The sequence below is a fragment of the Micromys minutus genome (genome assembly GCF_963924665.1).
Source record: "Micromys minutus genome assembly, chromosome: 9".
Classification (NCBI taxonomy): Eukaryota; Metazoa; Chordata; class Mammalia; order Rodentia; family Muridae; genus Micromys; species Micromys minutus.
The window spans coordinates 40,499,278-40,511,530 of record NC_137978.1 but is presented as its reverse complement, the minus strand read 5'-3'; the positions used below and the strand labels follow the sequence as shown (position 1 = coordinate 40,511,530).

General features: G+C 49.2%; 1 protein-coding gene across 1 annotated transcript in view; it reads right to left on the bottom strand.

Annotated features, from left to right (window-relative positions):
* The window catches only part of GRIK3 (glutamate ionotropic receptor kainate type subunit 3), a gene marked incomplete at both ends in the record, with an annotated part of 203,019 nt that overhangs the window by 18,712 nt on the left and 172,054 nt on the right, over window positions 1-12,253 (bottom strand). The window contains one exon of the mRNA XM_080921590.1: window positions 2,436-2,659. Coding sequence (XP_080777716.1) covers window positions 2,436-2,659 — 224 coding nt within the window. The remainder of the gene's footprint in view (window positions 1-2,435; window positions 2,660-12,253) is intronic.

The window sequence follows — 12,253 nt, the reverse complement described above, 5'->3', positions numbered from 1 at the left end:
AGAGAGAGAGAGAGAGAGAGAGAGAGAGAGAGAGAGAGAGAGGGATGCAGACAGACAGACAGACAGACAGACAGACCAAGACATACATATACAAATACAAAAATACCATGTCACCCCAGGATCCTGTCAAAGAAATTTCTGTATTGCCCCTTTTCAGATTAGCCTCCCTGAGCCAGCCTCTGCCTTCTAATCACTCACATGTTTTAACACTACCCTACAGGTGGCCATTGAAGCTGACCCAGTTCCCACCGCTGGGGGACCAGAAGGTCCTGGGGGGCACCTCTGTGGCCACCGACACTAAAGGGTATCTGGGTTCTCAGGAGCTCTGCTGTGAAGACATTTTAAGCTCCAAAGTGTCACTCAGTGGCAAAACTTTAAGAAGATAAGTTCTCAGAGACAGAGCCACTTATTCTGATGAATGCAGCTGATGGCACAGAGGCCCTTTGGTAATGTTTTCAAAGGTGGAGTTCCCCCCCCCCCAACCAAAGAAAGGTTCACAGCACTGGGTACCCATGGCAGTGTAGGAGGGAACTGGAACCTTACAGTACAAAAGACAAGAGGACAGAGTTGATGGTGGCTAGCAAGGGAGGTGCCACGTGCAGTTAACTGGCCCTTCTCTGTCCAGCCTAATCCAGCAGGTACCCAGTGATACCCCACCGAGCCATCTGCATGGGCTGCAGTTTGCCGCTCCCAAATGTCCAATACTCTGTTTAATTTCAAATGGGAAGGGAAGCTTTGTGACTGTGGGTATTGACTTGACCTCTCTGAGCCCTGGTTTCTGCTTCTGCAACAGGGGATAGTTCTCCCCACCTTACAAGACTATTGTAAAGGGCAGTCACGAGGGCTAAGAGTTGCTCTGTGTGTTCCATGGTGTGACCCATGTACTTAGATGCGTTTTCAGCCCTGTGGCCCTGACTTTCATCCCTCTCCTGCCTCCACAGGTATCCCATGGCATCCTAACTAATGTAGAAAAGCCTGCTTTCCCTGAGCATCCCAGACTAGCCTCGGGAGGGGAGCCGCAGCCTTCCTAGCCAGTAGGGAGAGGCTGGACACATACCCAGATGCCTTCAGCAGATGGATGGCCCATATCTTGGGGGCTGGGAGGAATGGACACACATCAAACAGACAGAACTAAGGCTGGAAATGCTCCCATCTTGGAGGGGTGAGTGGCTGAGAGGCCACTGGAGCTCCAAGAAAATTACGCTGAGAGCGCAAGAGAGCAGCTCTGTTTTCAAAGGCTTGTTAGGCCATTAGTGAAGAGAGAGGTGATGAAGGCCTCGCCGCTGATGGCTCGCTGTTGGCTGGGCTGAGCAGGCAGGGCAGCTGCAGCAGCACCAGGGCAGGCGCTGCAGCAAGGCCTGGGAGGCTGCGTGATTTCGCCTTGCACACTTTTCCTTTGGTCTCTCTCAGTGTGGGAGGAGGCAGAGAATGAAGGGAGCAGAGGGAAGGTGGGCTTTCAAAGGAAGCTCTAGAGGGAGGGGAAAAAAGGCCCTTGGATCTCAAATTGCCTCTCCAGAGAAGCTTGTCTTTACACCTTGTTAGGCTTTAGAGCAAAGAGGACCCAGGGCAAGGATGGGGTCTGGAAGGGGGGAGGGGGATGGAAACTTTGCTGGGAGGGGCGAGGGAGCTTGAGGAGGAGACAAAGCAGTGGCCAGAGACACAGACAAAACCTCAGTGAAACTAAGTGTGTATCCGGGATGTGTCGCTTACTGCTCGTACAGCCTCAGTGGGTCTCAGGTGTCTTTAAGGGATGTGGTCAGAGAAAATGGAAGAGGGTCAGGGTGCAGCCCAGGGTGCTTGTAAAATGCCTGGTACTCGATAAACAGGGTAGAAACCTGCTTCCCCAATGACCCACTTCCCATAACCACTATCCAGCATGTACCCTTTCTGTTTCTAATGAATAACCTGATGGGTGGGCATGGTGCAAGTGTGGATTCCAGGCTAGTGGCGCATGTGTGAACGAGGCGGTGTGTAAGTGTGGATCCCAGGCACACCTGCCTGTGTGCCCTGTTTCTACTTGGGGCATGTGTGTAGCTGGTGGGGGTTGGTTCTTCTGCTGAGTGGACTGCTTAGAGACAGTTTGTTTTTCGTATTTTAAGCTACTCCTTAGGCCATGCAGTGCACTCGGGTCTGGTCTGCTATCCCAGGTGCTCAGCTCTGGTGGTGTATTCCTCCCACAGCCTATCCTGGGAGTGAGAGTGAAATTACCGTATCTCAATGTCCCTGGCATGAACCAGTAGGAAGATTGGGTGATTCAAGCCCAGGGGGAGGGGCACTGAACATTCTCCAGGGACAAAGGATCTGAGCCTTGGGGGATGGGGGAATGTCAGGAACCATAGTAATCCAAACCTTTGGCTTTCCAGGTCAAAGGGAGCTTGCCTGACTTCCTGTGCTTTGCAGCTTGACCCAGAGCTTTGGCCAAGGAACAGGCTTACCTGGCAATGACGAAGAGGACACAGCTGACACCCAGGTAGGCGAGGAGCACGTACATCCAGATGTCCGGGGACAGGGGGTTGAGAAAGGAGAAGACACTGGGGTTGGTGCCATTGGGCTTGCGGTATAAGATGCTCACTCCAAGGGTCATAAAAGGCTTAGAGAAGTCAATGGCCTTTTCTCGGACATGGGTGATGGTCAGGGGAGCCACAGCTAGATCTGCTTTCTGTGAAGAGACCATAGACAGACAGACAGACAGACAGACAAATAATGAGCAAAGCCTTGGGATAGAGGTGTTGGAGAACCCACTCATGGACCATGGGTTAAAATGGTGCCAGTGGCCTTAGTCCAAGGTCATTTAACTACTGTGTGTGTGTGTGTGTGTGTGTGTGTGTGTGTGCTTGTGCACATGCGTGGCAATGTATGTGTTAAGTGTAGAGGCCAGAGGACAACCTTGGGTTCCATGACCTTGTGTTTTGATTTTGAGCCTTAGCCCTTAGGTGGGTTTCTGGCCTGGAACTTGTCAGGAGACTTGGCTGACTGGCAACCAAACTCCAGGAACGTGCCTGCTTCTGCCTCCTCAGCACTCGGATTACTAAGTGTGTGCCACCACACCTGGCCTTTTCTCCAACATGGGCTCTGGGGACAGAACACAGGTCCTTGGCTGAACTACCTCTCCAGCCCACTTATTTGCAGTTCAACCCCAGCAGCCACTGACGCTCTTAGCTGAGCCATGCCCAGGGGAGACAGGATGCACATACACCAATACAGGCTTTGCTCTCCAGGAGCTGACGGCTTGGAAGGAGAGGGCTGTGACAAAAACAGATGGATAATGGAAACCCACGAGGTCTCCAGACGGTGCTGTGTCAAATGAACGAAGCTCAGCTATCGACAGTTAGGACACGAGGGCCACACGAGATTCACAGCTTATGTCACCTGGCTTCCCCCTCGCAATCCCTTCTTGACCAGTTCAGCCCACTCAGGAAGGTCATTAGATTCCAAAAACCTACTCAAAAGCCAGTCAAAGATAGTGCCCTCTTTGGAAACTGGGGGGACGGCTCAGTTGGTAGCACGGCTCTGCCACGAAAGCGCGAGAACCTGTGTTTGGAACCTCAACACTCATAGAAAAGGCTGCTCACCAAAGACAGTCCATAATCCAAGAACTCGGGCTATGGACCCCAGAGATCTTTGGCCAGCTAATCTAGCCAGCTGGTCAGCTCTAAGTTCAAAGAGAGCTCCTGTCTCAGAGTAAGGTAGAGCGCTACTGGAAAATAAAATTGATGCTGATACATGTGATACGCGCGCACACACACACACACACACACACACACACACACACACACATACACACACACACACACACGCACACACACCACCACCACCACCACCACCACCACCACCACCACCACCACCATCACCACCATCCTTAGAAGGTGTGGGTGGACAAGAAACTGAGGTGGCAAGTCCAAGGCTAGCAGGGTTAACACGGAGGCAGGAGAGGGAAACCTAGAGATGGGATTTGTTAATATAGGTCATTGCACCACAATTTAATGAAGGATGTTCTTAAATTTGGTCTGAGGTTTTCCTGGTTAATAATTAAAAAGATCCTCCCGCTGCATCTTACTGGCAGCTCTCTTAACTGGAGGCCCCACTAAACATGGTGCCGTCCCCCTGCCCATCTCTTCATGTGGCCCACAGTGCCTTCTCTCTTTGTCTGATTCTTCCCCCCAGTTCACACTATTTCACACATGCTGCCTCTTCGCTGAGTCTTGACTCTTGTGAAGCTCACACTTCCCCTCAGGGAAGGCTGGTGCTGCTCAGTGTGCATGGCTGCATGTCAACGGGCATGCAGCTTACAGACGCACAGGCTCCTCGCATGCTAGAGGTGTGCCTGACCCACGACTCCGTCCTCCCCTCAGAGCTCCCTCTCAGGCTCTGCAATATTTAGGAGTGCTTTCCTGGAGAAGGCTGCCTCGTAGGCTTCTGTGGGTATTTGGGTCTCAACTTATGAAATGTTATTACTTCCCTTCCACACGTGGCCACAAACTGAAGGGAGGAGGGATCCTTAGTCTTGGTGGCAGGTACCTTCTATTCCATGGGCCAACCTGCTGGCATTTTCCTGGATCCTGAAGTTCATCACAGCTTTGTATCTGTGCCATTACTGATGACCCTTTGCCAGGAGGGAGCATGCTTTAGAAAGACCATGCCAAGGCAATGCCTCTAGGCAGCCACTTGCTGGCTTGATGGTCCATCTATCCACTGACCCATCTATTTATCCATTCATCCACTAACCCTCTATCCATCCTTCCATATATCCATAAGGCCCCCCACGTATTCATCTAATATATCTATCCTTCCAGCCACCTACAATCAATTTATCCACCTATCTATCCATTTATCTACTATCTATCTATCTATCTATCTATCTATCTATCCATCCACCCACCCATCCTCTATCTATCTATCTATCTATCTATCTATCTATCCATCCACCCACCCATCCTCTATCTATCTATCTATCTATCTATCTATCTATCTATCTATCTATCAACCAAAACACCCATCAGCCCATCCATCTACCTGCCCACCCATATTCCGACCTACCCACTATTTTATGAGATCCACCAGGAGCTAGAGAGACAGCTGTCACTAACATAGTTTTTGTTATCATGACTCCTAAGGTCTAATGGGGGGGGGGCATAGATTTCAATCGAAGTGTTTATCAAATAAGCATTAACTTAGACTCTACTTATCTCAGAACAGGAATTCAATAGAAATCACATCATCAGATAAGGGCAGATATGTGTGAAACTCCAGTCTAGACCTCTCTGTGAATGCCCCAGGCTTGGGAAGCTATGGAGACACTCTGATATTGCTATTCTCAGTGTTTATCCTTCTCACTTCTACGCCCCAGCATGGATACATGGGGCCTAAAGATGAGAAGAACTTCAGGATTCAGGAAAATGCTGGCCGGATGGCCCATGAAATAGAAGTTATCTGTCACCAAGACTGAGGATCACCTGAGTTGGATCCTTGGAACTTAAATGGTTGGGAAGAGCCAACTCCAAACTCCCATAAGTTGTCCTCTAACCTCTAAACATGGGACATAGCATGTATACATGAGCATGTGTTCGAATGCACATATATGCAAACTATAAAAACAAATGAATAAATGTGAAACAAACCGACTTCATGCAATATAGGGAGGAGAAGCATGGAAAAGGCTCGTTGCACTGAAACCTTTACAGATTTGAGGATGTGAATTAGAACGTGCTTGGCTTTATAGGCACAAAAAAAGAGGGACAAGGCCACTGTCCTAGCTCCTAGATGCCACTCAGTTCAAGGTTTGAACGAATGGACGAGGGGTGGGGGTTGGGGGAGGCATGCTCAGAGACAGTGAAAACTGTCTAATATACATTGATCAAGACATACTGTGCCCAGACGGGATACAGGAATAAACCAGAGCCCTGGTCCAGTGCTTCCCTGCTTTGCCTGTAGACACGATTCCTGGGTAGCACAGTCGAGGTGAGCACCCTGAAGGACTTTTTCAGTCCTGACGTTCTAAGATCTTCTGCAATGATGGTGTGCGAGAGATCTAGTGGTCCTTTGATTCTAGAGCCTGCCTTCCCTAGTCCAGTCCTCTCAGAGTCCACTGTATTGGGAGGCTGTGTTTGACTCCAAAGGTAGAATGCGCTTGGACTCTGGCTGGTCTCCGGGTATGGCCTCTGGGTTTGCAGTGGCTTCTTGGAGAAAACCTCTAGGTCCCTAGTGAGGATCTTCCTTGGACTTTTGACAGCAAGCTGCAGGAGATCAAGGTGTCCGTGCACAGTGCTTATTCTATGAGGATGTTCCAGGTGCTGGCGAGGAAGCCCGTCTTCTCAAGGCCTCAGCACCTCTCTTCCGCTCTTCCTGCTTTCTGGCCCTAATGGGGTTGGGCAACAGCAGTGTTCGTGGCGGTCTGTGCCTACAGCGGCGAGGTAATTGGCCAACGTGACCTTCTCTAGGAGTTCAGATGAGTGTTCTCCCTTGGGCTTCAGGAAGGCTGGTATTCTCCACTTCATTTTTGGCTTAGGCAGAAAATACTATATTTCACTGTTGGTAACGATTTCCCCGAAAAAGGCATTATTTTGTCCAACTTCCCTTGAAAGATTGGAACAGATGTCAAGCCTTCGCGGTTTCGGTTCATTACTCAGAATGAAAGGCCCTGTCTTGGCGGCTCTTCCCACTCATGCATACTTCTTCCAGTGTGATTTGTGAAATCACAGGCTGTCAGAGCTGGACGGACGACAGACCTTCAGGAACATCTGCTCCAACCCCACACTTTATTACGGGGGTGGGGAAACTGAGGCTTGGAGAAGCTGTTTATTCTTTGTTCTCATCTTACAAAAAATCATGACCTTGAAGAAAATCAAGCCACTGACCTGTCCTCATAACTTCAGTCTTATAGGTGACATGTCCCCCTCCTGTCGCAATAAGGACCTTTCTGGACATCTTCTGAACATATAGGCCAGTCAGCACGCCTTCTGAGGATTCTGTTCTACTCTGTAAGTAGTTTTCCATTTACCAAGATTTTCTTGGGATGCACCCAACTCTTGTCCTGTTCAGCGTCTGTTCCACACCTAAAGCCATTTGATCTTATCTACTTGGTTACAGCCCCAGATCTCAACCTGATGACAAAAAGTTCTTACCAACTCCTGCTCTGTATTTTGGCTCTTGATATCCAGTTATCCTGATGTTAGCCTGGACCCTGAACTTATTCCCAAATAAAGCCTGGACCACCTCCTACCAGAATGGGATGGATTACATTGTCTTAGTTCTGATAACTTGTCACTGATCCATTTTCTGGTCTTCTGTTTGACCAAAAAGTCTCTGGAGACTAAGGTCTAGTCCCCAGGTCCTGGCCCCAGCGCACTCCCTGGTGTGGGTGTCTTATTGGCACTTCCTGTTGGATTCTCCAATATGGTTGCCCCTGGATTCTGTATCTCTATTCTCTGCCTCATGCTGGGAACCCCCAGAGTGCCCGCCTGCCCAAACAGTGAATTGTTATATTAAAATAGCAAGAACTGCCATCATTACAGGATGTTGCCTACAGGGCCAAGCATCGCTAAGTGCCTCATGAATTCCTCCCTAGAGTCCCAGGAGGCAGAAGACATCGCCACATTTTAGATGAAGGATTGGTGGCTGGAACAGGCAGGGATGCTTGTTCAAGTTGGTGAATGGCCAAACCAGTTCTAGTATTCAATTCACCATGACCTTAAAATCCAACACTTTACCCAGGTATCATACGAGTCAAGTATTGTGGGGTGATGTGACAGAGGCAGGTAGCCTTAATTACATTCCAGTTCTGTGACTGTGACCTAATTTGGAATAAGATCTTGCAGATAATATTCTTGTAGAACAAAGTCACCAAGTTCAGATGGCATCGTATTGAATTAGGGTGGCCCCCTCTCAACAACTGGCATCCTTATAGGAGAAGACACAGATGTCCAGAGAAGAGTGTACGGCAGTGGAGACAGAGATAAGTGTAATGCAGGCACAAAGCCAAGCAACACCAAGGGATGCTGGTCACATCAGGACCTGGGAGGATGGAGCCCACTCATCTTCAGAATCTCCGAAAGAAAGCAATTCTATTGACACCCTGACTTCTCATTTCTGACCAAGGAGACAACACATTTCTGTGGTTTGAAGGCACCTGGTTTTATATCACTTGTTATAGCAGCCCGAGAACCCCTGCGGGATGAAGAAAGAGCCCTTCTACCTTCTTCTCTTGGCCCTACTGACTATGGCCCCTGAGCCCTGTTCTGAGCCCCGTGCTGCATTCCCAGACACATGAATGCCACCTTGACATCTGGCCACACCTGTCACTGGGGCTTTGCTGTGATTTCTTCTGTAGCGTTTGATGAGGTTTGGAGTCCTGTAGCTATCCAGATCCCTCCTCCGCCTCTACAGTGTCCAAGAAAACAAGCCACATTCCTGACAACCATGAAGCGACTTGACTCATCCCCGGAGTTCTGCCAGCTGACTCTCTCCTGTGTTTCTAGTATTGGGTGTTACAGCTTGGATATAAAGTGTCCCCCAAAAGGTTCATATGTTGAAGCCTTGCCCCAAGTTGGTGGATCTAGTCATTGAGATCCCTCATGACTGGACACTGAGTGCCCTGATCTTATTAATCCACTGATACTATTTACACTTTAAGCTTCCCTGAGGGAGGTAGGTCACTGGTGTGTGTGTGTGTGTATGTGTGTGTGTGTGTGTGTGTGTGTGTGTAAAGGGTATTTTGTCTCTGCTTTCTGTTTATCAGGAGCCAGGAGGCTACAAGCCTCTCCCCCACGCTCCTGTTGCCATGACAGCCTTCCTGCTTCACCACAGGGCACGCTGAGCAAGCTGCTGAAACCGTGAGCCAATACTAATCTCCTACAGAAGGGTTTCTCTCAAACACTTGTCATGGAAGCGTAAGGACTTGAGTTTGCATCCCCAGAGCTGCCACAGAAAGCTGGACTTGGCAGCACGAACCTATAATCTCTGTGAGATGAGAGGGAGAGACTGAAGAACTCTGGGAACTTCATGGTCCAGCATGGGGTATTCAGCAGTGTACAAGAGACTGTCTCCAGCAAACTGGAAGGTGAGGACCAGCATCTAAGGTTGTCCTCTGACCCCCATGTATGTACCATGAGCAGCATACACACACATGCACACTCACACACACACATATGAACACGCACATGCGCACACGCTTGTCCGTAATATACTAGTTTTTTAGAAAATATGTATTTCTCTGAGATTTAAAAATATCTTTTCACTAGTGATGAAAACCTTGCTTCACACAGGAGCATCCTCAGCTGCTATACGTCTCCCTGAATGCTGTTTCTCCATGTAGATGCTTTCCATCTTGAGGGAACAAGGTACCTCTTGGTAGAGCCTGGATAGCAACCTGACAAAGCATCATCTGGGCCTCCCACATGTCTGTGCCACAGACCAGGACAGGTGTGAGTAACATCCTGCCAGGTGTGAGTACCAGCTGCCTCTACCATTCACCTGTCCACTTCCAGAGCTGATGGCAGCTGCCAGACCAGCTTCTCCAGAGCTGCGGCAGCCGTGACGGCTGACTGAGCAAAGATGTGTGTGCCTTTCCCAGGCCCCATTCCTGCTTCTCTGAAGGCTCCACACTGTGCCAGTGTCTATCAGGAAGAATGGCAGGTCCAGTCTGCCCCAGTCACCACGATCCAGGAATAGATGACCCATCTTCTATCACTTTGCTACCTCTTCCCAAATTCCTGAGAGTGGTATTAACCCGGATGGGTGGGACCTGTCCTAGCAGAGTCCAAGGGAGTGGGGCTGGGACCCCCTTTCTTTGATGTGGGCCAGATCCTCATCATACACCCTACAGCGCCAGCTCTTCCCTGCACTGCCCCATGTTGCTCTGATCACAACAGAATTTTTTCTTTATAAGCTATTGTTTAATCTCTGGCTTCCCTGTCAGTATACAAGCTCCAGGAGGGTGAGGATTAAGCTTATTCCCTTCACTAAAGTACCTCTCAGGATTAGTGCAAAGCCGGACCGAAAGAGAAGTCTCTAGGAAATTTTGTTGGGAAAACAAACATTAGACTGTCCACCCAAACTAACCACTTGAGTTTGATCTCAGGACCCACATGGTAGAAGGAGAAAACTGACTCCCATAAGTTGTCATGTGACCTCTACATACTTGCTGTGGCATGTGCATGCACACGTACACACACACACACACTCACACACACACACACACACACACACACACACGTATACACAATCCTTTATCTCCTCCTGTCTCACTGAAAAAAAAAAATTAACGAAAGGTCCTGCTTTGCCAGTCCCTAGCCTAGTAGGTAGATTCTGGCCTTAATTTCCCAACTCTGCATGCATATTTTTTCTAAAGTCAGATTGACTCTAACTATTTGACCTGCATTTTCCCAAAATAGGAACTGCCACTTATGGTGGCCTGGACAGGTCAATCTACAAAACTGTTCCTCTCCCTTGACCACTCAGTGGATTCCAGCAGTCCCCCACCTGCTCTCAGGCTCATCTCTGGGATGTCCTGGGGAACATCTTTAGTTCCTCAGAGCTCCCTGTCACTGTCCAGAGCAAACTGGCTGCTGGTGTCTATGTTGTCTGTTTTCCCGGCTTCTACTTGACCCTGTCCCTCAACAAGGTTAATCTCCATCATGACTTGCTTTGAAATGGGTGCCCTGGCTCAGGGCTGGGCACAGGCTTGGGTAAAGCCTTCCTTGGGAAAACAGGGCATGGGACTCAGACACAAGGGCCAGAAGCAAGGCCTGGTTCAGAGGAGAGAAGAGACAGCACACAATCTAAGCCATAAGGGTGTGTCTCTGTCATCTGCTACCCCTGTGCCCACACCTGCAGGCTGAGGGACTAGTGCTCACAGACCTGCAGACATGACTTCTCCAGAGTATATCTTCCTGAGTCCTGCAGTCTGCACACTAGGGACCAGAAATGACCTCATGCCCTCCTTGGGTAAACTGCTGCTGACAGTTAATGACATTAATGACAACATTGTTGTCATTGACAACCATGACACCCTTCTGCCTTGCATGAGTCTCTCAGTCCCTTTTCTAGAACAGTGGTTCTCAACCTCTTTAGCAAATCTCTGTCTCCAAAAAAATGTTTATATTATGGTTCTTAACAGTAGCAAAATTACAGTTACGGAGTAGAAACAGAAATGACTTTGTGGTGGTGGGTCAGCATAGCATGAGGAACTGCATAAAAGGGTTGAAGCTAAGGGTTAAGAACCTCTGCTCTCCGACTTTCTGGGATGGGTCACACCAAGTTCTCACTCTCTGTCCCCAGAAGCCAGGGAAGTTCTCCTGACCAGCTACCTTCACATTTGCAGCATTACCCTGGTTGGAGGCTCAACTTCATCTCCTGCTTAGCTGAACTTACTGTGGCTAGAGACACACATCTATTATCTGTTCATTCCAAAGCTAGAATGCAACATCCCAAGACTCAGGGGAGGGGCCTTGCCTGTGTTTACTCCTGTATCTACAGAATCTAGTATGAGGCCTAGAGTGATAGAGTTACTGAATTGTTTGACCTCCGTGAACACTGGAGGGCTCTAAAGATGCCACTTGGCAAGCCCCTCCTCAGAATGATACTCTCAGAAGGGCACTGAGCCACGGATGGTGTCTTCTGTGACACCCTAAGCCAGCTGACAGTGTTGACAGTGAGCATTGTCCCTCAATGAGGTGAATCAGTAACCCCAGAACTGGTATTCTGAAGAGTTCACTTAAGTCTGAGTAGATGGGGGACAGGTACTGGAAAATCCCCACATGTCGACGACAGTCAATGTCCTCCACCTATGGTATATGTACAAGCCTCCTAGGCTGCGAACTCCTGACAGTTTGACGGTGGTCTCTTCTATGCCTGGCACACCTCCGTGATTCCCCAAGATTTGGGGGATGGCACTGTACCCGACTCTGAGGACGGCTGGCTGGACAAGTTTCCCTGTGTCATGGTACACATCCTGTACTGCCATTCTTAAAAGAATCCTTGGTTTCTTATTCCCTCATGTGCCCAGGGTGGAGATCTTCAGGCCTTCCGATCTGCCTGCACTAAGGACCACTGAGTACTCAGCTACAGCCTCAGCCAGGCCGACAGTGGGAGATTGCAGCAACCTTGACTATAGCCATCCCAGTAAACACCCTCTGTAAGACTGGACACCCCTTCCTTCATCTCCAAGCTGTAGATCAGACAAACGTGAGTCATTGTCCTGTTTTAGTCTCCTCCAGGCACCCCCATCTTCCTTTCTTGCCAGTGGCTAAAATCCTGA